The sequence below is a fragment of the Pongo abelii genome, chromosome 12 (assembly GCF_028885655.2).
Source record: "Pongo abelii isolate AG06213 chromosome 12, NHGRI_mPonAbe1-v2.0_pri, whole genome shotgun sequence".
Lineage (NCBI taxonomy): Eukaryota > Metazoa > Chordata > Mammalia > Primates > Hominidae > Pongo > Pongo abelii.
In genome coordinates, this window is record NC_071997.2 from 45,916,304 (window position 1) to 45,936,768 (window position 20,465).

A 20,465-nucleotide genomic window follows, 5' to 3' on the forward strand; every position below is an offset into this window, starting at 1 on the left:
AGTTTTTATTAGGAGATAATAGGACTGTTCTAAATTCAGTCTTCCCTTTTGGAATGGCACAAAATTGCAAAATACATTACTTGTAAAGCTAAACTTCCCTATTTGTCATATTAGAAATGCTTATAATTTCTATTTTATTTGTATATGTAAAATATTATAGGTTATAAGAAAATCTAAATTTCTCTTGGAGCCCTGAAATAACTTCCTTCAGATGCGATTATCTGTCGGAACTTAGAAGCAGCAATACTGAGTGGTTTATTTTTTATTCTTCTTTTTTGAGACAGAGTCTCGCACTGTCGCCTGGGCTGGAGTGCAGTGGCGTGATCTCTGCTCACTGCAACCTCTGCCTCCCAGGTTCAAGCAATTGTCCTGCCTCAGCCTCCCGAGTAGCTGGGATTACAGGTGCCCACCACCACGCCTGGCTAATTTTTTTGTATTTTTAGTAGAGATGGGGTTTCACTGCGTTGGCCAGGCTTGTCCCGAACTCCCAACTTCGTGATCTGCCCACCCTGGCCTCCCAAAGTGCTGGGATTACAGGTGTGAGCCACCGCGCCCAGCCAAGTGGTTTATTTTAACCTGTAAAACAAAATAATGACTACAAGCTTCTGAATCTTAGTAGTTCCTTTACCAGCCAACACACCCACCCCCTTGATTGCTTATTAGGAACAAAGATGATACTGAAGAGGGGACCCTGCTTGGCCAGGCCTGTATTTTCCTTCCTCATGCTTAAAAATCTTCCTGAGATGTAACTCAGTAACCATGTGCAAAAAGCAGCGGAGCCTCTTGGATTCTCAGTACTACTTCAAGGAGATGGAGTCCCAAGGGCCAGGGTTATCTGGGAGGCGGATATAGCCCTGAGCCATTAGGGCAGGTCGGCTTCACTTCACCCTTTCATTTAAACTGCAAGTGAAAAGTCACATGACTGCCATTTCCACAGCAAAAATCATAAAAAGCCAAATCATCACTTCTGTCTTGGTTTCATCCTCAATCTGTTTTAGTCTGAAATTACCTTATTGCCTCCCTCCTCACTGATGTAGGACAGTGTTCAACATCTTAAAAGTCACGCATGCTGATTTAACATTTTCATGTTGTTTGATATTTCAAAATAATGTAACAAACTAAAACCTAATTTTAGACAGTCTTTAAGGCACACTACCTTCGTATTCCTTTGTATTTAAATCCCCTGTTCTCTTAACAGGTTCTGTATAAAAGCAGTCTCCAAGTCCCAAATGAGTTGTGCCACCAGTTTTAAAAGTAACTTGCTTGGCTCAGTGCAGAACAGATCATTTGATTTAACACAGAAGGGAAATAAAAAGGCGTATTAAATGTCAGGCAGATTGGCTTCATCAGGTCCAGTGGTCACTACACCCGTTGTACTATAGGTCTGTGCTTCCCTGGTTTCCTTCCCATTGATGTATCCACGGGCCCTGAGGTTGGCAGGGAGCTTGAGGAAGCAAAGGATGGGGGCAGGGAGGAGGGTCACCTGCCCGCTACAGCTCTTACCCATGTGAGGAGTAGGTTTCACTAGTCTATTCGTTTTGTTGAAGGGCTTCTGCAGGGGTTGTGAGGCAAGAGCTTGTGAAGGGGCCATTGTTGTGGGAACACACACCACGGGTACTTGTGGCAGAACTTAGATTGTCCTGGGAGTAAATTCTGTCATGACCTTTACTCCTTTTGGACTCTTACTTTTCGAGCATCTTAAATCACAGAGCTCCGAAAAACGTTCTCGGGCTTGATCCCCAGCAGTCCTGAATCCTCAAAGTCCACAGCTGGACAGTTTTTTTTTTTTTTTTTTTTTTTTGAGATGGGTTTTCACTGTGTTGCTCAGGCTGGTCTTCAACTCAAGCAATCCTCCAGCCTCAGCCTCCGGAAGTCCTGGGATTACAGGCCTGAGCCACTGTGCCTGGCCTGGACATCATTTTTTAATAGGCTATTTCCTGGGCCAGGAAGACTTGTTCACTGCCTAGATTTTGTGTAATCTGATTATCCCATGTCCTAGCAAATTGCCTTACAGCACCCAAATCAAACACACCCATTTTTTTGGTAAAATGCCACTCTACCATTAATGTTGAATCTAAATAGTTACCTGCCTTACACATCCATGCTCCTAGTGACTCAATTTCCTAGCATATCTTACTTTTTGACCATGACCAGCAGTAAAAAATTTACATCACGATTTGCTACACTTAATGCATATATCTATGCACAGATCTATATTGCAATGCAAAAGTGCACCATCACAAAACTGTATGCGACGTGCTTAGATGTTCTAATGCATTTCATTAAAAAATTCCAATCACCCACAAAAATTGATTTCAAACCCTGCAGTTTGAAAGACAAATGCTACCCTATCTTACAGAATATGGGTACATAACCAGTGACAGTACAATCTGACATCTTTTCCTGTAAGCCTAGTGCTTGGTATAGTGTTTATATAGCAGCTAACTGGGGTTTTTTTTTTTTTTTTTTGCTTTGAGGTTGCTGAAAAGGGAGTCTGCTTTACTGTGGTTACGTTAGGACTTCTCGAAGTTCTGTTTCTTAGGCAGTCATATGCCCTACTTTTAGTAGCAACATGACTAAGGTCTCAAAATCAATGAATACTACAGAGTTGGTGGCATTCATTAAGCATTTACTAAGAAGCACCTACGTGCCAGATTTGAGTTTGATTCTAGACATGTAGAATCTTTTGAGTGCCATCCAACCTCTTGAATACTTTGATGGCTATAAAACAATCCTCAAATGTTGAACCAAACTACAAGTCTAGTTTCTGACTTCTACACATTGGTAATGTAACTCTGTGGCAACACTGAGCAAGTTTATTCCACATATAGTAAGACTCCCTTTCCCCTTCCCATTCCGTGAGAGTCCTTAATCCCATTTGCTTTTTTTTTTTTTCTTGGAGACAAGGGTTGCTCTGTCAACCAGGCTGGAATGCAGTGATGCAGTCATGGCTACTGCAGCCTCAGCTTCCCAGGCTCAAGCAATCTCTCCACCTGTCTCCAGAGTAGCTGGGATTACAGGCATGCACCACTACGCCCAACTAATTATTAAAATCTTTTGTAGGGAGGGGGGGTCTCACTGTTACCCAGGCTGGTCTCAAACTCCTGGGCTCAGGTAATCCACGTTGGCACCCTAAGTGCTGGGATTACAGGCATGAGCCACCGCACTTAGCCCCATTTGCTCTTCCGAAATTCTGGTTTCTCCAAGACAGGGTCTTGCTCTGTTGCCCAGGCTGGAGTGCAGTGGTGCGATCACGGCTCACTGCAACCTCCCTCTCCTAGGCTCAAACAATCCTCCCATCTCACCCTCCCAATTAGCTAGGACACAGATGCATAACACCAGTCTGGCTTTTTATTTTTTTGTAGATCCGGTGTCTCACTATGTTGCCTAGGCTGGTCTCGAACTCCTGGACCTAAGTGATCCTCCCGCCTCTGCCTCCCAAAGTGCTGAGATTACAGGTGTTAGTCACCACACCCGGCCAAAGAGAACATTTTACTCATAGTAGAGGCTAAAGACTATGATAAAATAAGCATTTACAGAGAATGGAGACTCATCCTATGAGGCCTTAATTTTTCTCTATGTTCAAGAAAGTTAATTCATCAGAGTATGGGTTTGGAGGATCTGTATCACAAACTTAAAAGTACCAAGCTAACAAATCATTCATTTTGAAAGTCTACTACAAATTCATGGGCCATCTACCCAAATGGATTTTCTCCTATCAACTCTAGCTGCAGAGCAACATGGTGATTCAGAATTGGTGCCTGGATAGGAAGAGGCATACCATGAATCTAAGGACTGTATTGAATAGTAAGGCTAACAAGAGTCAGGCATCTGCAGGTGCTGATAAACCAGAGACAGGAAGAGACCGAGTTAACCCTTCAGGTGGCCAGGCTCTCCTTGGAAGCTGTAAACCAAGACTGAAGGCTAATTTACTCTCTGTCCTGCAAATCTGCTTTGATATGGAGCAATACCCATGGATGCTTAAGTAGCTAGCTACTATATCAGCTTTTTTTTTTTTTTGTCCCTCAATTAAATGCCTTAAGACCTGACATTCCAAGAGAAAACACAAACCATACTTTGGTTTCTAAGGATGTATGACTGGGTCCTGGCCTTCAGAGGATGGCAGACAGATGGGAACACAAGTATACGTAGACTAGAGTATCCCATAATTGTCAACTCTGGCAAGGTAAAGATGAAGCTGCTCATGTGGACAACTCATGGGGTACCTAAGTAAATCTGGGAGCCAGGTATGTGCAAAGTGGTCAGTGGTAGAAGCCCTCATCAAGGCAGGAATGCTGCAAACCTCCACTTACTGCCTTCCAGGACCATTTAAGTCATAGTGGTAAGAGCTGCTAGAAGTAGTCGTTACCAACTTGATTACCAGCAATACACAATGATGTCAAGAAGACATTCCACATCCTTCTGTCATCACTAGCTCTCATTTCAACCACTAAAATAGGTACCAGGTATAGACAAAAAAGGAGACATGAAACATTCATGGCTGTTCAAGTTAGAAAACTATGGCAGCAGCTATATTAGCAGAAATGCAAACGTGTACACTAATTACAACATTTATTTACAGTCATTTTACCATTTGTGCAGCCTAAACTGCCATTATCTTGCTTAGTCATTCCTAAGATGCATTATTTCTGACATCGAAATATCCTGAAACTGGGAAACTATTGACCCAACCCCAGCTGTGATAGAACTGCATGAACACCTTTCTAAGATGAAGGACCAGCGTCACAGCAGCACATCAGGCCAACAAAGGCAGAAGTCCAGCAGCAGGAGAGGGCAATCGCACGAGGACAGCATCGTGAGGTCAGCTCACCGACACTGTAGGTGTGCAGGCTTATCCTGATGACAAGAGCCATGGACCTCACCATGTATCTGAAAACCGCAATGTTGCTAGTTAAATGCTAAGCCTTTAATGGTGCATTAATAGATGGTTATTAAGTAGCAAATTAGCAGCTTAAATCTACATAAGTCAGCTGTGTACTGACTGTACCTCACAGTAAGAAATACACCAAATCTGTATCTTTTCTTCTTTGTAACAATGTTAAATATTGGTATATCTCAGTTCTCAGGTGTGATTCCAGCAGCTATGGTGAGGCTGTTGCTGCTCCTGAATCTCCACTTTCATTTGCCTTCACTGGTGTCACTGTCACTGTCACTGCTGCTGTCAGTATCACTGTCACTGGTCAATGCAGTTAGATTACCTAGGGCTTCCCTGTTAAGAAAAGAAAATGGAGGATTACACTGCAATTCAACTGGGTGCTGGGGTTCTCGGTGTCTCTGACACTCACCTATAGCCTGTCAGTTTTGAAATCAGAAAAAGGGACCCTGCAGCTGCGTTAAACTATATTAGAAAGAAAAAGGTTCTAACAGTCAAATCTATAGGCCTTCCTGACTTGCATGACAAATGAAATAGTCATTAAATTACTACATTCTGACTTTTTGCAAGGAAATAGAAAGGATCGAAAGCTATGAACATTTTGAATGGGCAGATGGACGAAAGGTCTCCATTTTACAAACTTTGCTTCATGGTGACCCACTTACTTTTGTTCCTGGTTGATTGCAAAATCACTCATTACTCTCTGGGTGAGGCCCTCACAAATAGGTAAGCTGAAGGCACTTGCCAGCTCTACTACTTCAATGGCCTGGGAAGGGCTGTTAGACACTTTTGCACTGTCCATAAGCTCATTCAGCAACTCACTTCTGTAAAAGAAAGGCAAAGTGTGAACTTTCTCCAACGCCTTCAGTAAAACATTTATAGGCAAGATCCAGTGTAAGTTCAGTAATAGAATTCCCAACAGTATTTCTGGAGACAAAATTAGATGAAGTCTAACATTTATTGTTATTTGTTTCCAGTGAGGTTAGAAAGTCTAAAGGGCCAAAGGGATTATCAATATTCATTCAATATGACTTCATGATGATCTATTCAATGTAGCCCCAATGTACGATGATCTTGAGCACAGATAAAAAACTGCTTGCCTCAGGATGCCCTGGATAATAGGGAGTTGACGGTATGCTTGCCTAACAGAAGAGTGCCCAAATGTGGTGGCTAAGGCTGGTGAAGAAATTCCAATGTGGCTACTTCCAGGCTGTACCCAAAGACAGCTGGTTGATTTAAACTTACCTAGGAATCTTATTATGCTTCCTGAAAAGCTCCAACATGTTCCTGCTCAAGAGAAAAAGATTATGAATACTATTAGAAAAACAAGGCAATCAGATACTATAGCTGTCTTCCCTCTGAAATCAGAGACTAAATGCCCTTTTCTTAACTATACTGTAAGCTCCCAAAGACACACATCTGTGGGCTCTACTAGCTCCCAGCCCTGTGTGTACATGAGAATCACCACGGGTGCTTAAACTCCCCAAATGAATCTACACTGCAATTTTCACGTAAATCTGATATGCTGCCAATGTCGAGATTTGCTGGTATAGGCTGAATATTCCTAATACAAAAATGCTCCAAAATCTAAAACCCCATACACTTCTGGTCTCAAGCATTTTGGAAAAGGGATACTCCGACTGTATTTGTCCTCTTGTAGAGGATCACCACTGTCCTTCTAAGGAGGGAATCCATCCTGTGCACAGCTGGAAAAGAGGCATAGAACGGAACCATGCTGTTTCCCTCTCTTAAAAGTACGGCAGGGGTTCAGTCTGTCTTAGAATTCTGTTATGAAGTGTAGGCTCAGATTGAGGCAACAGTCTCATGTAAGTGCTCCCCATCAGCCTGCCACACGCAGGACAAAGGAGAAACACATACATTCAGCTCCCATGACTCAGCTGAGGTCCGTACCCCTGCGCCAATCATCACAGCCTGGTCATATCAAGTGTGTGCCAAACTGCCTGCGCTAACAACCAAATGCATGTCATACGTCTCTGTCACTAGCAGCATAGTTGCTAGAGAGACGTGTGTGAGCCACACATCAAAGACAAGCCTTCATCATCTTTTCCTGGAGATAGCTGACTAGCAATCAGATGTTCAAATAAAGTTACTTTCTTGTACAAGGAGCCATACACAAGCACCCCCCACTTATGACTTTTAGAACACACATTTATATACAAAACAAAATACAGGAAAACCACCTGTCACTACCCCTACAAAAGATCCTTTTGCTCATTTTTGGAAACATGAATATGCATAAGGTTCCCATTCACAAACACTAAAAATTAGTATGTGAATGAAGTGCTGATAAAAACATAACCAGAACACAGTGGCACCAACCAAGGATGGGTTGTGGTCAAGGCCAAGTTTAGTTAATGTGCGTAAATGCCAGCTTCCAGAAGTCTAAGTACACAGCCCACATTTGAAGCTGGAGAGTGGGATGGCAGAAGCATCCAAAAATACTTCAGTAACCCAAATGACCAAAACATTTTCAAAACTACGTTTCTTTGATCATATATTTCTTTGATCTTTAGTCCATTTAAGTGGAGTAATGAGGTTAAGTGACTGACTTGTCCATAGACACAGAAAGTAGAAAGATAATTCTCACCCTATGGTTTTGAGAGAACTATGCCTTATCTCAAGCACATCATGCATATTGTCTTCTTCCAAAAGTTTGCTTTCTAGTTGGTATTTGCAAGTTTCCGAATCAAATACTTGTTATATGGCCAAATGAAAGAACCTCTACCAGCGTGGGTCAATGTTTTAGATCCAAATACAAAAGCTTCTGAAGTGTATACTTGTGGTACTGTACTCACCAGGCTTCCTGAGTTCTCCCAGCCCTTAAAAAGAGGATAGCTATACAGTTGAGAGAGGTGGCTGGCCAATCCTGAGCAGTCTGTCTGATGTGTTGGCTTTCATACGCAGATTTGATATCAGCAGCACAGTCAGCAAATGCCACCTGAAGCTGAGAAGCTTTAGGAGTCAGCAGAACTGCCTAACTGGTTTTATGAGAATTTCAGTTCAGGAGACTAACACAGGATCCTTAAAATCTGAGCAATGCATTTTACCATTTGAATATATTATGTGTATAGCACACAAGTAATTTAATAAAAAAAAGGACCCTGTCTTAAGTATTTTGATTAGCCACAACTTTCAAATTCAGCTATGCATTTCCTTTATAGATGGAGATTTTTTAAAAAGCAAGCTGAAGACAGAAGCTAATTTCATGTTGCTTGCTTTGGACTACAGGAAAGAGGGTAACTTTAAGAACAAATTTCTGCTAAGGGCAAGATATGTTTAGATGTTATCATCACTCAAATATGGGTTTGGGTGGCAGAACTCTCCAAAATGGCAGATGAAACCAGGGAAGCTAGCCTTAAAAAGACCTCAGTATGGGAGGACATACTGGCTGATGAGTTTCAGGCCTACCTCTGGTGGGTGCTTGTCCCTTGCCATGAGCTTCAGGATCTCTTCTCTCAGGTCGCTGCGGAAAGTATGACCATATTCTTTACTATCTTGAAACAAGAAAGGAACAAGGAGTGATCATTGTTATGTAAAACCAACACTCTCTTGTTCACTGTCAACCTATTTTTTGGTGGGTAAAAATAAGTTGCTGTTATTTATTCTAGGCTCATCCCAGGATTCCAGAAACCCACCAGGATTCACAGTGGAACAAATGTAAAAGCCAATGCCTGGGCCTTGTTCCAGTGACGTGTTCATCACGGCATGTGCACTACATGGGAGCGGACACCAGCTCCATGTGGTAAGACGTTGTTTTATAGCACTTGGGAATTTTTGATATACTTTTATTACTCATTAGAGCAGTCGTGTGAAGCAGGAGGGCAGGACTAGAGCCTACTGACTTTATAATACAGTAGTCACCTAGTGAAAGATACAGAGTACCTATTTCATTTTGCAGCCAAGTTATACACATAAGACACACACACCCGTGATGCGTGATGCTCATGGCTTTGTTATGTTTTATGGATTATGTTACTTGGAAACATAATCATCACTGACTGTGGTTAGCAAAGTGAGGCAACACTGGCACAGAGGAATCACACAGGCTTTCGGGTCAAAGACCTTTATTCAGATTTAAGGTCTGCCACGTCATTAGCATTTATTTTCTTTGGGTCATATCCCACAACAGGTGCACAAAACTCAGCTCATTCCTATGTCACAAAGGGACTGACTTAAGTCATTTTCAACAAATTTTTCTCCTGATAGCCAACATACAACATGAGCACATGACCTTGAAGTAGGTCTCAGCTAACACATTCAGTTCAGTCAAAATGGAAGTTTTCATCCCTAACAGTAATGTCAGCACATTCATTATCAAAATAGAGGATATTGAGGTGAGATGCACCTGTACACATAAAAAGTAAAACTGACCTTTCCAAATTTTAGGAATCATTTCTAGCCGATTGGCCACATCCAATGCTTGGAGAAGATGTATCAATGTTTGGGAGTGGGGAAAGTAGACCTGATTAAGAGAAACACATTTTTAAAGCATTAATCTGCAGAAACCCAATTCATCTAGAATGATAAATAACAAGTAATGAACCATCTTACTGAGGGTATCAGGTCCTCATACCACTTCAAGGTAACATCAATTTGTTCCATTAGACAAATCAAATCGAAGAACTTGGAACTGTGATGAAGGCAAAAAGTATGTTTAGTCTAAAGTCGCTATGTCTGACAACAGGGGAAATAAGGATTGAAATTATAGCATATGTTACAAAGAATTTCAAAATACTTACAATTTCAAGTTAAACGAGCCAATATTTGGTTTAAGAGCTGCCAGTATGTGCTGACTTCTCAATTAAACACTCTACCCTCAACTGGTCATTTCTAACTGGTTCCTCTGTATACTCTTAGGTCATGGGGTGAATAGATACTGAATTTCAAATTCATTTTTAAAACATTCAATGTGAAACAAGGATTTGGATACACAGAAAACAAGTCTCACACATCTGTTAACAAGCTGCCTTCTTAAATTCATGTTCTTATCTGCCTAAAAGCAAACCCATTTAGGGAGTATCTCTGGGTTCCAGTATCTTCATCTCTGAATACAAAAACAAGGGAGGTGAGAGGAAATCTTCAGGGCTCACCCTGCTATAGCAATTTGAAAATGTAAAATGAGAGGGGGTAGAGGAAAAAGATATGTGGATTTTACAGTGTTGCAAAAAAAAAAAAAAAAAAAAAAAACCCTTAAAGGACACAAACTAGTCTTTCAAATCTGGTACTTTTACCACTGCTTTAATTCCTAAGTGCTCAATTAACATGTCCTATTAGATCACTGGCATGCTGCCTGAAACCACAAGTGAGGTATGAAGGGACATCAACAGCCTCCCACTTGCAGAATCTGGTAACTCATGCAAAAGGATGTGTTTCCAACACACTTACTAATAGAAATTACGATGATGATCAGGTCCAATGAATTTCCAGTTGTCTCCGGTATTTAAAAGGCCATGTACTTGGTAGGCAAGTTCTAGATCTCTGAGAGATGAGCACTGAAAATTTGCAAGTAGTAAGTATCACTCTGATATCCTGTCACCCAGTGGTTCACAAATAAATAAAAACAGTAGAGTGTCTTGTGAAAATACTTAATGTTGATTCAACGTATTATTGGTTGACAGCAAATAAGTTACAAGAAATGGGGGGGAGACAAATCCCAAGTTTTGTGAAATTTATTACAGTATTATTTTAATTTAGCAATTATACCATTAAAAATTAATCCTATAACACCACCTGGTCAAGTGCACAAAAGACACCTGCACTGCAGAGTCTGGACTAGTAAAAATCTCCATGAAATAACTCCAAAATCTACCCACAGGAAAGTTAAGTTATAGTTCTTACTATGAAATACTGATTGCTGCCAATAAATAAAACACCCTGAAAGTATGCCTGGATATGCATACACTTGAGTACCCAGAGTAAAAACCTTGTGAGGATCCACACTAAATACTAGGTTGGTGCAAAAGTAATTGTGGTTTTTGCTATTGAAAGTAGTGGCTTTTGTAATTGCGGTTTTTGCCATGGAAAGTAATGGCAAAGGCCATAATTACTTTTGCACCAATCTAATAGTAAAGCAATTAAATTACCCCTAGGGAACCGGGTTCATCCTAAAACTGCTTGAAATTTTTCCTATGATAAGCATGATTACATAAACTAAAAGAAAAACCATTATCAATTTTAACTTACTAATAGGCAAATCTGAAATATTATGGAAGCTTATCTGTTCAGGGGCATGAAAAACATCAATGTAAACAATAAACAAAGGGTAGGGATAGTATGTGATTGAAAAGTACAGATTTTAGGCCAGGCGTGTTGGCTCAGGCCTGTAATCCCAACACTTTGGGAGGTGGTCAGGAGTTCAAACCAGTCTGGTCAACATGGTGAAACTTCATCTCTACCACAAAAAATACAAAAATTAGCCAGGCGTGGTGACGCACACCTGTAGTCCCAGCTATTCGGGAGGCTGAGGCAGGAGAATCGCTTGAACCCAGGAGGCAGAGGTTGCGGTGAGCCACTGCACTCCAGCGTGGGTGACACAGTGAACCTCCATCTCAAAGAAAAAAAAAATTATAGATTTTAGAGAAAGAAGAAAAAACAGAAGCAAAGACATGAACAGAAGAGTTAGAAAGTGAAAAGAACCAGGGAGAACTCTCCAGTTACAGATAAATTTAGGAAATGGATAGCAAATTAATAAAGAAATGATACTTACTATGCTCATGGCTGACTGAAAAAACTTATCTGAAAATCAAAGTTCACAAGAGCTTTGGTTACAATGGATAAAATATATTTTCAAGTCAGTAACATTAACAAAAATCCTGCCAACAAAACTGGTAACATGCAAGATAAAGCTAAGAACGTAAAAACTTAAGAGAGGCAGGAACGTGCCACAATTTTGGCTTTCTCAGAAAGATCATGGCAAATATTACTAAGCTATGTACACCTACTATGTACTCAAATCTATTTAAAAATAAAATAAGAAAAAAATACTTCTAAGCTATAGGGATCACAAGGCCTCTAACTGGTACTCAGGTAAACCGGCCCTCTGTCTTTAGAGGAGGAAAACACAAGTGATTTCTATACATGCCATCATCTGGGTCCTTTGGAGAAAATCTCTTTCCCATTAATTCATTCATTATATCATAAATGATGAAGGATGATCTCTTTAAAGGGTCTCCTGCAAAACAAGAAAGCAAATGTGTTTAATCCACTTCCTTTACCACCACCAAACTCACAGTACCTAATACAAAGGGACACATTTCTCCTTCCTCCACCTCCAGCCTAAGTCCTCGCATAGAGCTGGGTGGAGACCAATGCTTGCTAAAGGAACCACTATACCCTGCAGAGAGCAATTCTCTGTAAAATCTGGAATAATCACAGGTCTCTGTTCATGTGCTCCACTGAGACTTTCCCCTTCCTTTATATATAGTCTTTTCACATGAAGCCTGACTTACTGAAGCAGGCGGCAGACAGTAACACACACTCCCTCACCAAACCAGCATACTTAGAAAAACAAATTTTTTTTTTTTTGAGACGGAATCTTGCACTATTGCCCTGGCTGGAGTGTGATGGCACAATCTCGGCTCACTACAACCTCCGCCTCCCGGGTTCAAGCGATTCTCCTGCCTCAGCCTTCCGAGCAGCTGGGACTAAGGCCCCCACCACCACATCTGGCTAATTTTTGTATTTTTAGTAGACACGGGGTTTCACCATATTGACCAGGCTGGTCTTGAACTCCTGACCTTGTGATCTGCCCACCTCGGCCTCCCAAAGTGCTGGGACCACAGGCATGAGCCACTGCACCCGGCCAAAAATGTTTTTTGCTAGTAATCATTTGTGTTCCCTTTAAATATAATCAGAATGAGGTCAAGAAAAAGTAAACTAGAATTAATGGACAGGGCAGTTCTTAAAAATAGCATGAACTGAGCACTAATAGGTCAGAAAATCATCTGCAATATTCCCAGTCAAATATTTCTCTACACTCCTTTCCCTACCTGTTCTGTATGTTTGTGGTAGTAAAGCTGTAATGACAGCACAGATAGTGTTTCACAATTTACTCAAGCATGCTTCCCTTTGCTAACATTCTTAATTTTATTAGTTACATAATATTCTCTTTTCAATGTATTGTTTCTACGTTATTTTAGGCTCTCTCTTTTGGGTAAATTCCTAGAAATTATTATTACTATTGAGACAGGGTCTTGCTCTGTCACCTAGGCTGGAGTGCAGTGGGGCAAACGCAGCTTACTGCAACTTCAACCTCCTGGCCACAAGCAATCCTCCTGCCTCACACTCCTGAGTAGCTGGGACTACAGGGGTGCGCCACCATGCCCAGCTACTTTTTTCATGTTTAGTAGACATGGAGGTCTCTCTATGTTGGTTTCAAACTCCTGGGCTCAAGCAATCCTCCTGCCTTGGCTTCCTAAATTACTGGGATTACAGGCGTAAGCCAAAATTACTGTTGCAGACAGGCAATTTACATACATAAGACAAACCAACACGGCTCCCCCAGATCCCCCATCCCCCAGTCCTGGCTGTTACTTAGGAAATGTAAGTACATCTGACTTTGATTAGCAATTGAACCAGTGATGAGAGTTATAGAGGAAAGGAATATACTTTGGAGTCAGAAATACCAGCTCCATCACAATCTCACCAAGGTTGAGTAAAATTTTAGGGGACACAATTATGGAAACTGTTTACCTGTTTCCAAGGTATAGTCAATTAACTGGTTCCTTTTCCTAAAGATAAAATTTGCCTATACAGGTGAGGATATGGATTTTACAAAATTAGTCCTCCAAACCAGAGAGAATGAACTTCCCTTCTGTAATTTTTATAGTCTATCCACAAGAAAGAATGACTAGAACTGTCAATTCTGAACTCAAGGGTTATTTCTTAGGCTGGGGATAATGGATAAGAACCAAAAGATTTTGAGTGCCTCATATGTGCCCTCCAAGCACAGTAGCAGACACGGTGTGGAACTCATTTAACTACCACACCCTGCTGCTATTCCTCAGGTAGGTATCCAGTCGCTTTGACATAGCTGGTAAATAAATGGCAGAGTGGACATCTCAGCTCAGGTGTGTCTTTCTTCAAAGTCCATCTACTACAGAGCAGAGCTCCCACGGGAACTGACCTAAAAGTGGACAACGAATGGAGCCTCGAGGTCCTCCCAAAACGCTTCACAGTAAGTTTACCTTTCCTCTGGAGCAGCAATGTCCACAAACTTTTGGCAAAGATGGAAATGTTCTGAATCTGCATCACTAAACATGGTAGCCACTAGACACATGGCTACTGAGCACCCATGTGACAAAATAATTTATTATTTTACTTAATTTTAATTAACGGGCCACATGTGGCTAGTGGCTACGGTATTAAATAGCACAGCTCCAGAGAACAAAAGGAACTTCAACCAAAATATATTCTACCCAATTCCTGTTTGTACAACATCAGTGCCAGTACAATCCATAACCCTCTCCCCTCCAGCTCAAGTTTTAGACCACAAACAAGATTGCTACCCTCAAGAATAATTTTAGGTAGTAAGACCCTGTCCAATAAAAAAAAAATCAGCTGGGCATGCTGGTGGGCATCTGTAATCCTAACTACTCAGGAGGCTGAGGAGGGAGGAATGTTTGAGCCCAGGAGTTCAAGGCTGCAATAAGCAAGATCCTGTCTAAAAAAAAAGCCACAACTTTCTGCTCAGGTTGTACAGGTTAATTTACAAATTCTCTTTTCTTAATTCATATGCAGAGAAGATAACCTACAACAATTAATCACATAAATTCAAGAAAGCTGGTCAATTTTCTATATAAATTAACACAATTTAAGGCCATACATACCAGGTTGATCAAACACGTGAATAATATGGTGATATGTTGCAAGTGAGGGTTCTCAAATTACCAGGTAGATAGAAAAAAAAAAACAATGAGGTAAAAACACAGCAATCCAAAATATAGTTTACTGAGACACACTGAATTAAAAACATATTGTTAATATTTAAGCAAAATATACATTTCTATTCCTTTGAACAAAGATATTTTCCAACTCATTAATGTAAAGGTAAAAAACTATCATAAAGACTGTATCACTTTTTCAAAGTCCAAATACTTATTAGTCACATTCTTTACTGAGAACAGTAAAATATATTGAAGTGAACTGATTCCCAAAGCAACTTCCAATAAAGTAATTAATGAAAAATATACAATACACTAGCACACACTTAGGTTCAAATACCTAAATTATGCTGGGAAAATGTCATGAATTTAAAACTAGCTAACTCAAAGCAATCACTTCTCCTCAGATTCAACAGATCCATAAACAAAGTACCTAAAATACTAATGAACACTAAGATGATAAAGGCACTCCCACTGTAATAAGTACATGTAATTAAATGTGCCAAACGTGGAAAGAAAATTTCCAACATATTATGTAAGCAGCAGAATAATTTAAAGCTCTTTGCTTATGTAGCCCTGAAACCTCTGGCTGGCACAGTCTCTGTCCTCAGAGGACTCAAGGGTGCATCCTCACCTATTCCAATGGCTTTCATTTCACGTAAAATCTGTAAGGCCGGAGATCTTGCAAACACATGAAATCTTCGGAGACATTTCAGAATGGTATTAAAAGTCTGCAGATTTGGTTTCACCTTCTGAGCAACCATGTGTCTTAGCAGCTCCTAGTTGAATAAAAAACAAGAAGTATCTTTCATGCCTGGGTAATCTGTCCAATAATCTATGTTTCATACAAAATAAAGAATTTAGCATTCTTGCTTATGTTTAAAGCAGGTTAGTAACTATATCCCTCTTTTAAGAACTGTTTATTAATTAGCAGGTTCCATGATTCTGCCTTTTAAAGAAGCCTGCTAATTCAAATACCCACCCCACTTGATAGAGGTGGTCAACTATCTTCAGTCTTCCACCTAGGAGAGTTTTCCAAGAAAAGACGCAAAAATAATAGACTAGTATGATATAAAAAAGTGGTTTGGTTTTTTTTTTTGAGACAGAGTTTCGCTCTTCTTGCCCAGGCTGGAGTGCAGTGGCGCGATCTTGGCTCAATGCAACCTCTGCCTTGTGGGCTGAGGCGATTCTCCTGCCTCAGCCTCCTGAGTAGCTGCGACTACAGGCGTGCACCACTATGCCCGGCTAATTTTTGTATTTTTGTAGTAGAGACAGGGTTTCACCATGTTAGTCAGGCTGGTCACAAACTCCTGACCTAAGGTAATCCACCCACCTCAGCCTCAAAGTGCTGGGATTATAGGCATGAGCCACTGTGCCCAGCCGTTTCTATTCTTAAGTTACTAGGTGAGAATCAATCCAGTGATTTCAACTTTTTGAACTTATACCTGATAGGATTTGACAGCAAATATGCATTACTTTGTAACAGAAAAACTATTATGAAAAATAAATGAATAAAATGGTCCAGAATTCTAGCTGTATACTCTGGGTCAAGTAACTTTTTCTTCTTATGTGCCAGACGCAGCTAAGTTCCAGGGCTGCGGAAAGGGTAGTGAACAGGTAACTGCTACACAGTGACTGCCATACACGTGCTCATAAATGCTGTCTCCAGACCATGTACTTCTCTTTTTTTTTTGAGACGGAGTCTTGCTCTGTTGCCCAGGCTGGAGTGCAGTGGTACGATCTCTGCTCACAGCAACCTCTGCCTCCCGGGTTCAATCGATTCTCTTGCCTCAGCTTCCCAAGTAGCTGGGATTACAGGCATGCACCACCACGCCCAGCTAATTGTTTGTACTTTTAGTAGAGACGGGTTTCACCGTGTTGGCCAGGCTGGTCTCGAACTCCTGGCCTCAGGTGATCTGCCCGCCTCGGCCTCCCAAAGTGCTGTGATTACAGGTTTGAGCCACCACACCTGGCCAGCCCATGTATTTCCAGTAAAGAGTATTTAAGCCCTATTAAAAAATAAACTGAGGATTCCTCCTTACCTGTATTTTACTCCATTTTTCCTCAAATTTCTCATTTATCACGCATACTGTTGCTTCAGTCAGTGCATTAAATGTGTATACATCAGCTGTAAAATAATAAAATGATAAAATTTGGGGTTGAAGATTAATCCCTAAATGGCTGAGTTTAAGGCAAAGCAGTCATTCCTATGTGTCCCTTGACTAATCACATGTCCACAAAACTGGAAAACTCCTCTCCTCTCCGGATCTCTACTCTTGCTTCAATCACCTATGCCCCAGGAAAAGGCAAAGTGCAGGCCAGTGACTGAGGCACGATCCAAAGCCTTCACACAGACAACTAAGAGAAAGAAGGAAATGGAAAAAGGGACGGGGGGGAGCTCTCAAACTCACCATGGAGTCTGTTGTTTAGTAACTCAGTGTACAAGTTTAACGCCTGCTCATAAGCTCGGTGCTGGAAAAGGAAAAGGAAAAATTAAGCATCATCAAATTCATTTACTTAAGAAGTCCTTGTACATTTCTGTCCTAGAGTTTGGTAATATAGCTCAGGCTCAATAGATCAGGCTCCTGTTCTCATGAAGCTCATACTCTAGTGCAGTGGGGTTTTCTATCCACTGGTAATGCCTAAACATATTTTTGTCACAACTGAAAGTTGGGGAGGAGTGTACCACTCACATCCAGTGGGTAGAAGCCAGGGAGCTACTAACAACCCACATTGCAAAGGACAGACCCCACAACAAATTACCTGACCCAAAATGTTAGTAGTTCTGAGGCTGAAACACCCTGATCGGTGGAAATGAAAGACAAAAATAAATGAAACAAATGTACCTTCACCATTCCTCGGATCATTGTGCAATAGGAATGTGCATTTTTCTCTGGCATTAGAGAAAAGATTCTCTCAGCGTTGTTTTTTGCTCTAGACACAAGAGAGTAAATGTGAACCCGGGCAATAGGAAATACCAGTGAGAGCTACCACCATTTACTGACGGTTTATTATGTTCTAGGCAATGTGCCAAGTACTTTACATACATTATCTCAATTCTTACAGGGTGTTATGGTTATTATCATTTTGAAAATGGGGAAAATCAAGACTTAACGATCTTAATGTGTTGTCAGGGCTTTGCAGGTTAAATGGCAGAATTACAATTGAAAATGAAAAGTTTATAAACAAGTATATAAATATCTATGCTATTAAAAACAAGAAGCAACTGTATGATAAAGTCCCTAGTAAAGTTTCCTCACCTTCTTCAATCTTCAGATACTATTTCCCAGAGGCAAAATGGTTTCTTTTGGATCCTTCTGGTCATATTCTAGCATATGTACTTTTAACTCTTCTCTCATTCCATAACCTCCACCTCCCAGGTTTAAGTGACTCTCCTGCCTCCACTTCCAGAGTAGCTGGAATTACAGGCATGTGCCACCACGCCTAGCTAATTGTTGTATTTTTAGTAGAGATGAGGTTTCACCATGTTGGCCAGGCTGGTCTCAAACCCCTGACCTCAAGTGATCCACCTGCCTCGGCCTCCCACGGCACCAGGATTACAGGCGTGAGGCACTGCATCCAGCCTACCCCAAGGAATTTAATCTTTCATCCTATCAAATTCATCACGTCAATAACAATTTTAGATAATCATGGTAGCTTTCTCTCTCCAGACATTCACATGAAATATCTTCCTTTTAGACACCCAGCTAATTCTCCAATATAATTAAGTTATTGCCTTTCATTCAAACTGCTGTGTATGTCTACCTACATGTTGGTCAGTGGTCTTAATTTAGCAGTACACTCTAGTGTCTATGATATTTTTAGTAAACAAAAGTATTAAATCTTTCAGAATTAGAGGTATATATTCCAAGGTAGCACTGTTAATGAAACTACCAAAGGAACCATACCATATGAAAGTTATGCTGAGTTAAACAGATGAGGGAAAAAAAAGGGTCAACCTCTCAACAGATTCTTGTGTTGTTGAATGGAGATAAAGACCTTATTGAAAAACAGTCTAAATGTGTATGAATACAAATAGTGAAATTTATATTGCACAATAAAAATCAATTATTTTAGAACATCACAAGAAAACATCTTCACAGGGTGATGGGGCATATTCCATGCACTGTAAGACACTGTAATTCAAGGTTCTAATTATGTGTGACATACTGCCATGTAACTCCAAACTGATGACCAGCTTTCCTCCTAGATGTCTCATCATTTTCCACTTCCTGAAATGAATAATCATCAAGAGAAATAAAAGTTAAGGCAATGGAATGCATTTCCCAGTCAGACTACTCAAAATCAGAAAGGCAAAGGGAACTCAGAAAAATAAAGGAAAAATAGATCCAGCAGAAGGCAAAGAGGAAGCCCAATAACGCTTACACCTATACAGTTAATTTCTTAAGTGCAAATCAGATGAAAAGCCAAGTTGACTCTCAAAGCAACAAGTGACAGCGTGAAGACAAGATGAAGCCAGTTCCCTGTATGGCCTGCTCCTTAGATAGAAAGAGGAAAACCAAACAACACAGCCTATTTGCTCAGAGACTACATCTGGCTTGATCCATACAGATAAACTGTCATAATTAGGGTGAAAGCAAGATAAACAACATATAGTTAACGCCTAACACTCACCCAAGCAAACTAAGACTTCTTTTTTTTTTTTTTAAGACAGAGTCTCGCTCTGTTGCCCAGGTTGGAATGCAGTGGCGCGGTCTCGGCTCACTGCAACCTCCACCTCCTGGGTTCAAGCAATTCTCCTGCCTCCGCCTCCAGAGTAGCTGGGACTACAGGCGCGTGCCACCACGCCCAGTTAATTTTTTGTATTTTTTTTAGTAGGGACGGGATTTCACCATGTTAGCCAGGATGGTCTTGATCTCCTGACCTCATGATCCACCCGCCTCGGCCTCCCAAAGTGCTGGGATTACAAGTGTGAGCCACTGCACCTGGCAAGACTTCCTACAAGACTAAATCTTGTCTTTATTTATAAACCAAGGTCTGGGATGAGGCTGACGTAGAGCAATACAAGCTTGGTTGGCATTGCAGAGGTCAGTGCTGGCTCTGTAGCTTGCTGCCTCAAGAGCTGGGGCTGGCGAGGCAGAGGGCCAACCAGAGCAGGGCTTCAGGAAGTGATGCTCTGGAAAGCAAGGTGTAACTGCAACCTACTGCCTATGCACTTTTAAAAATGTAAAGTTCTCTACATAAATAATCCACATTTGGCCAGGTGCAGTGGTCAGTAATCCCAAAACTTTAGGAGGCTGAAGGATCGCTTGAGCCCCAGAGTTGAAGACACCATACTGGGCAATACAGCAAGACCCTATGTCTACCCGCCCTCCCCACCCAAAAAAAAACTAGCCAGGCATGGTGGCCCACACTTGTGGTCCTAGCTATTTGGGAGAATGAGGAAGGAGGAACACTTGAGCCCAGGAGTCAAAGGCTGCATGCAGTAAGCTATGATAGCATCACTGCACTCCACCCTAGATGATAGAGTGAGATCTTGTCTCTGAGGGGGAAACAAGAAATCCACATTTAGTTGGGCAAAGAGTAGAAAAGATAGAAACAAAGAAAAACACCAATAATCCCATCACCCAGAAACACTTCTAAAATGATTTTTTTTGTATGCATTTGTAAAAACATTTTTACAAAAATGGAATATATACTGCTGATAG

At 41.0% G+C, this 20,465-nt stretch overlaps 1 protein-coding gene and 1 non-coding gene across 2 annotated transcripts in view; both read right to left on the reverse strand.

Moving 5' to 3' along the window:
- Positions 1-4,504: 4,504 nt before the first annotated feature.
- Positions 4,505-20,465, reverse strand: part of PTCD3 (pentatricopeptide repeat domain 3) — a 31,682-nt gene continuing 15,721 nt past the window's right edge. Inside the window, 16 exon segments of the mRNA NM_001132569.2 lie at positions 4,505-5,230; positions 5,560-5,718; positions 6,140-6,181; positions 7,711-7,859; positions 8,324-8,409; positions 9,287-9,377; positions 9,467-9,545; positions 10,301-10,407; positions 11,622-11,650; positions 11,997-12,086; positions 14,743-14,793; positions 15,431-15,575; positions 16,839-16,924; positions 17,208-17,268; positions 17,643-17,730; positions 18,967-19,028. Coding sequence (NP_001126041.1) covers positions 5,140-5,230; positions 5,560-5,718; positions 6,140-6,181; positions 7,711-7,859; positions 8,324-8,409; positions 9,287-9,377; positions 9,467-9,545; positions 10,301-10,407; positions 11,622-11,650; positions 11,997-12,086; positions 14,743-14,793; positions 15,431-15,575; positions 16,839-16,924; positions 17,208-17,268; positions 17,643-17,730; positions 18,967-19,028 — 1,416 coding nt within the window. The 3' untranslated portion in view covers positions 4,505-5,139.
- LOC112132197 (small nucleolar RNA SNORD94) lies at positions 6,693-6,829 on the reverse strand. The gene has a single exon (XR_002914004.2). It is a non-coding gene; the product is annotated as a small nucleolar RNA SNORD94 (small nucleolar RNA).